The sequence below is a fragment of the Acinonyx jubatus genome, chromosome A2 (assembly GCF_027475565.1).
Source record: "Acinonyx jubatus isolate Ajub_Pintada_27869175 chromosome A2, VMU_Ajub_asm_v1.0, whole genome shotgun sequence".
NCBI lineage: Eukaryota > Metazoa > Chordata > Mammalia > Carnivora > Felidae > Acinonyx > Acinonyx jubatus.
Window position 1 is genome coordinate 51,268,623 of NC_069383.1, and position 3,287 is coordinate 51,271,909.

The 3,287-nt window shown below is 36.9% G+C and overlaps 1 protein-coding gene across 1 annotated transcript; it reads left to right on the forward strand.

Moving 5' to 3' along the window:
- Positions 1–811: 811 nt before the first annotated feature.
- NPVF (neuropeptide VF precursor) lies at positions 812–3,022 on the forward strand. The gene is made up of 2 exons (XM_015081002.3): positions 812–949; positions 2,615–3,022. Exons 1-2 carry the CDS (start codon positions 812–814, stop codon positions 3,020–3,022), a joined length of 546 nt encoding a protein of 181 aa, XP_014936488.2.
- Positions 3,023–3,287: the final 265 nt, after the last annotated feature.

Here is a 3,287-nt window from a genome sequence, read left to right on the forward strand (position 1 = left end):
TGCTAGGGTTCTTAAGGGCTCTGAAGAGGAAGGTAGGGTGCAGCAGCACCACAGAAATAAAATCCCAGTGATTTATACGGTTTTGCCAAATAAGGCCCACAGGGCAAATACAAAAGGCCTGGAACTGTCTCCAGCTTCTCCTGAGACAGACAGTTTGTCAAAACGCCTAGCACATGGTCTGATGCCCACCTTTCACGTCGCAGCTGACATTTACTCCTGAAGCTTTTTCATAACCAAACAGCATTTTACAAAAAGTTAATTAATGGCATTTATTTGGGTACTATGTGACTTAGAATTTTTTTTACGTTCTTAATTTTCTTTGACATTTTGAAATTACGATGCCTAACTCTTTTGTGTGAGTAAAAAAAAAAATGTTTTGTTTTTTTTTTGTTTAACATAGCTCGCATGTATTGAATACTATTTTTTTTTCCTTCTGAAGAATTGACGCAAACACCAAAATATTTTTTATTTGAGCTCAGAGAAATGAAGCATTCTGTTTGTTCGGACTCTTAATTACCATGGCCCCAAACATATCTAATTAGAAACTCCTTCATAATGAGGAAAATTATTTTCAAAGTTAATGAATTTGCAAACAGGAACATAGCTGTCTTTCCAGAATGAATTACCCATATTCCTTAAATACATAGTTTAGTTAAACACTCTAATTAATATTAGTACTTAAAACATGTGGGATTGGTTTCACTGTTAAATCAATCTTTCCTTTGTTTTTAGACAGTATAAAAAGACCACGATTCCCCATCTTGCAGACATCAGGCTGCACATAGAAACTTAATTCTAGATTCTGAACAAAATGAAAGTTATTTCATCAAAATGCTTTATTTTATTGACTTTAGCCACTTCAAGCTTGTTAACATCAAGCATCTTTTGTACAGATGAATTAATGATGTCCAATTTTCACAGCAAAGAAAATTATGACAAATATTCTGAGGTAAGTTTTTTAACTCCATCTAACATGACTAACATTAACTATATATATGTCCTATATCTGATGCTTTTTTGTATTTTGTAAAGAGTAAGGAATAAGTTAGTTTGTGCTTTGTTGTTTGTCAAACTGCAGGCTTCCCATGACAGTGCACTGATATAGTTTGTATTTTTTAACACGACAGCAAACAGCCTGGCCTCTCTAATGACAATTTATGTACAGGGTATGATATGTAACAAGTATAAAGGTGCATTAGGAATTTTCAACGGGCTCAGAAGTACACAGTTGTAATAAATAATTGCTGATATAAGATCTGGATATACTTCAGCTGAACATTTGAATGGTCTTCAACTACAAACTAAAAAAATACAAGGGTTGTATTTTCTACCTAGCAATTATGAGCTGATAAGTTTATGGTAAATCTACATCTAAGTAAAATATTTATCCCTAGATGGTGGAATTGCAAGTTATTTTTATTTTCCTCTTTATGCTTTTATACATTTTCCAAACTTGCTGAAATGAGTACATATTACTTTTTACAATCAGAAAAACAATCATTTAAAAATCTTAAGGGGGCACGTGGGTGCTCAGTCGGTCAAGTGTCTGACTTCAGCTCAGGTCATGAGCCCCTTGTCAGCCTCTGTGCTGACAGCCAGTGCCTGGAGCCTGCTTCAGATTGTCTCCCTCCCTCTCTGCCCCTCTCCCACCCTTTCTGAACTAAATAAACATTAAAAAGCAATTTTTAATCTTCTTAGGGACAAATTTTCATGGGAAAGCTAAATTTAATTAAATATTTGTTGTATTTTAAGTGGTTCTTTTAATTTTTTTTAATGTTTATTTAGTTTTGAGAGAGACAGAGAGAGACAGGGTGCAAGTGGGGGACGAGCAGAGAGAGAAGGAGACACAGAATCTGAAGCAGGCTCCAGGCTCTGAGCTTCAGTCCAGAGCCTGCCACAGGGCTCGAACTCACAAATGGTGAGACTGTGACTGTGCCACCCAGGCACCCCTTAAGTGGTTCCTTTAAAGTTGGTAGAGTAGTGGTGCAGTAACCCACAAACCAATCACTGCTTTAATAAAAATGTAACTCATATGCTAATAAAAATGCAATCGGTTTCTTGAGCAATGCTTTTAGAGTGGAGCTCTGAATGTGAGCAGGTAAGAAAGAAATTCAGTGGAGCCTCCTCTAGCTATACCCCAAAACCTAGCTAGCATCTCTCATTGCATTTATCCACCACTTTGGCATTTAAAAAGAGGAGAAGCAAGAGACATGAAGAGGCCGTGTAAGGTTTCTCTAAAATCAAAATATAAAAATATATGAACTATTTCATAAACAGCATGAATCAAAAGCTGAAAGAGAATAACTTCAGCAAAATAAACTTTTGCCTCATTTCAATACTTTATTATGTTCCTGCTGCTCAAACACATTGCTGTATTCACTATATGTTTTTTATTAATATTTTATGGTTGTCTTACAATAGTCCAGGGACAGAGAAACTAGATTGCTTTAAGAAGCCTAATGCGAACGCTTTATTTAAAAATTCTGCACATTAACACAAACTTTGTTTATAGCTTTAACAATGCTGCAAACCAAAGTCTGGACTTAAGTTAATTTGGGGTTTATACCTACTACCTAAAACAATAACTTATTTTAATATTCTTTTCTAATCGTAGCCTAAAGGAGACCCTGAGGGAGAAAAGGAAAGAAGTCTCAGTTTTGAAGAGCTCCAAGACTGGGGTCCAAAAACTGTCATTAAGATGAGTGCACCCACAGTCAACAAAATGCCACACTCAGCTGCCAATTTGCCATTGAGATTTGGGAGGACCATGGAAGAAGAAAGAAGCACTGGGGCAATGGCCAACCTGCCCCTGAGATTTGGAAGAAATATAAAGGAAAGTATCTCAAGACATGTTCCTAATCTGCCCCAAAGGTTTGGGAGAACAACGGCCAAAAGCGTCGCCAAGACACGGAGTGATTTGCTCCAACAATCCATGCTTTCACCATCTGCCAGTGAGTTACTCTACTCCATGAACTGCCAGCCCCGAGAAATCCAGAATCCTGATCAAAAACACCCATGGTAAATACCTGAAAACCAGTTAAAATGAATGGGCAGTTATATATAGCTGGTCCGGAAACATTAAAAAGGACTACCTCTTTTCAAAAGTTTCTAAGAAAGTTAAGTTTCTTAGAAGGGAAAAGGTAAAGAAAGAGACAGGGAAATGAATACCTGAACTGAGAACTATAGAAGTGCCAGATATAAACATGACCACAGGCATAAAGTAATGAGGTGGTTTCCCCTAAGCCACACGTGGGCATCATTCTCATCATTCTATAGCCACATACTGA